We start from the raw sequence: 1,811 nt of genomic DNA, 5'->3' as shown, positions 1-1,811 counted from the left end.
AGCGGATAGGAAGGCCTGCGGCTTGTGCTGTACGCGTCGAGGGGTCACCAAATCACAGTATTTCGATCATAAGTCGGGCGAGATAGAAAGTAGTTCCTCCAGTGACAACGTTACGAAGGGGCTCTTCATCGATCATTCGAATACTTTCTCGATCATCTCGGGTCGGTATACCGGAGTGAGCGTTCGGTAGGACGGGTCCTTCCCCTTGTTGGGGTTTGCTTTTGGAGCCGCACCGAAGTTTTGAAGGTTAGGCGGAGTGTAAGTAGTGTCACGGGCTGCTGCGAACGGATGTTCGGTCGAGGCGACTGGCTGCAAAGACGGTGGCGAGGGCGATGTTGACTGGGTCGAAGAACTCGGAGCCGCTGCATGAGTGACCGGCGCTGCAGGAGCTACCCTTGAAGCGGTCTCATCAGGCTCGCGGACGAGGATCTTCGGAACTCCTTGTATCGGTTTCTTCGACGCAGGTAACTCGATTCCGTTGAAAACTTCATTCCTTTTCCTGAGCTGGAATAACTCCTTCTCTAGCGCGGCAATCCTGTCTGTAGTATTTAGAGAATAAGTAGCCATGGTCGGGGCGCTGCTAATCTCAAACATCAGCAAAGACGTTGGCAGCGCGGGATTTACCGGGATATTTCGGCGATGCCATTCGTATACTCGATCGCGAATCGTGACGCCCGGAATGCTTTGAGGCACAAAGCTACCTGTCGAAAGCACGACCTTCCCTTTGGTGTTCTTTTTCACCTTTCCAGCCTGCATGTCTGCCTGTACGTGAGGACAGGAACCGATTGAACAACCTACATTGCCGCAATAATGGCAGTACTGCGGTCCTCCGTCCTGGGTCGCTTGAGTTGACGGCGCGACAGTCGTCGAGGTGCTCGATGCCTGCTGCGGGGTCGGAGTGTGAGCCAAAAAATGGAGAAGGGGTTGCATTGTCTTCGACCAGACGTCCATAATGTATTGGAGGTCTTCGGTTTTTATCGTCGAGTTCGAACTCGTCGTCGCCTTCGTAGTCGCCGCTTGACTGGCTGTCCCATGAAGCACGAATTGCACTGCCGCGTGGAGATCTTTGATGGTATAGGGGTCATCGGGATAGTGGTCGGGGTGTTTCAGCACAAGTCAATTCTCAATTTTCTGTAGTACCGACGCTGGGAAGACCTTAATGTATGCTTCGCTCTGCTGGATAGTCAAGAGTCGCTGCTTGGCAATAAGGTGAGTAGTGATCACAATGAAATCGCGATAAAAGTTTCCTAAATTGACAGCGGACTTTACTCCGTTTCGAGCATGCTCTCCAATGAGTTGATCGAGGTCGGCAATTGAGAACTTTTGGTCGTCCTCGCACCCTGGGTATAGGTCTCGGATCTGCTTTTTGAAGTCGTTGTAGGTCGCCAGCGGATTCACATATGCTGGTAGAGTCTCCCAAAGGTCGGCTGTGTCGATCGGCGGGTAGTAGACGACTTTCGCCTTTTTGGCGGACTCGGTCGTTACTTCGCATTTGTCGAATAGCTCCTCGAGATTTCTAAAGAACCTTTTGAGCGTCCTCGGCTGTTCTGGGTTGAAGGTCGGGGCTGTCGCGTGTCCATTTGAGGGCATCAACGGAGGTTGTCCTACAATGTCTGTCATTCTGCCTGGGGTGGTGGTATTTAGGAGTTGGTCGATGCGGTCGGTGATATGTTCGATCTCGTGAGATCGTTCAAGAATTCCTGCTGCCGAAGCTAAAATATCTGCGCAAGAGAACCTAGCGTCGTCCACTGTGGTTGAGTCGGCTGGGCTGTGGGATGAGTCAAGAAGGTCGGGGGTGTCGAGCAAACTCA

The 1,811-nt window shown here is 52.5% G+C and overlaps 1 protein-coding gene across 1 annotated transcript; it reads right to left on the bottom strand.

Annotated features, from left to right (window-relative positions):
• Window positions 1–132: 132 nt before the first annotated feature.
• Window positions 133–1,620, bottom strand: FIBRA_09583 (uncharacterized protein; the record flags this gene model as incomplete). Its single annotated transcript, XM_012321869.1, has 3 exons — window positions 133–758; window positions 799–1,064; window positions 1,145–1,620. The coding sequence occupies 3 exons, from the start codon at window positions 1,618–1,620 to the stop codon at window positions 133–135; spliced, it is 1,368 nt and encodes a 455-aa protein (XP_012177259.1).
• Between the last annotated feature and the right edge of the window lie 191 nt (window positions 1,621–1,811).

The sequence above is a fragment of the Fibroporia radiculosa genome, assembly GCF_000313525.1.
Source record: "Fibroporia radiculosa TFFH 294 genomic supercontigs, scaffold81461, whole genome shotgun sequence".
Lineage (NCBI taxonomy): Eukaryota > Fungi > Basidiomycota > Agaricomycetes > Polyporales > Fibroporiaceae > Fibroporia > Fibroporia radiculosa.
Note: the sequence above shows the minus strand (reverse complement) of the source record. Positions and strands in the feature narration are given on the sequence as shown.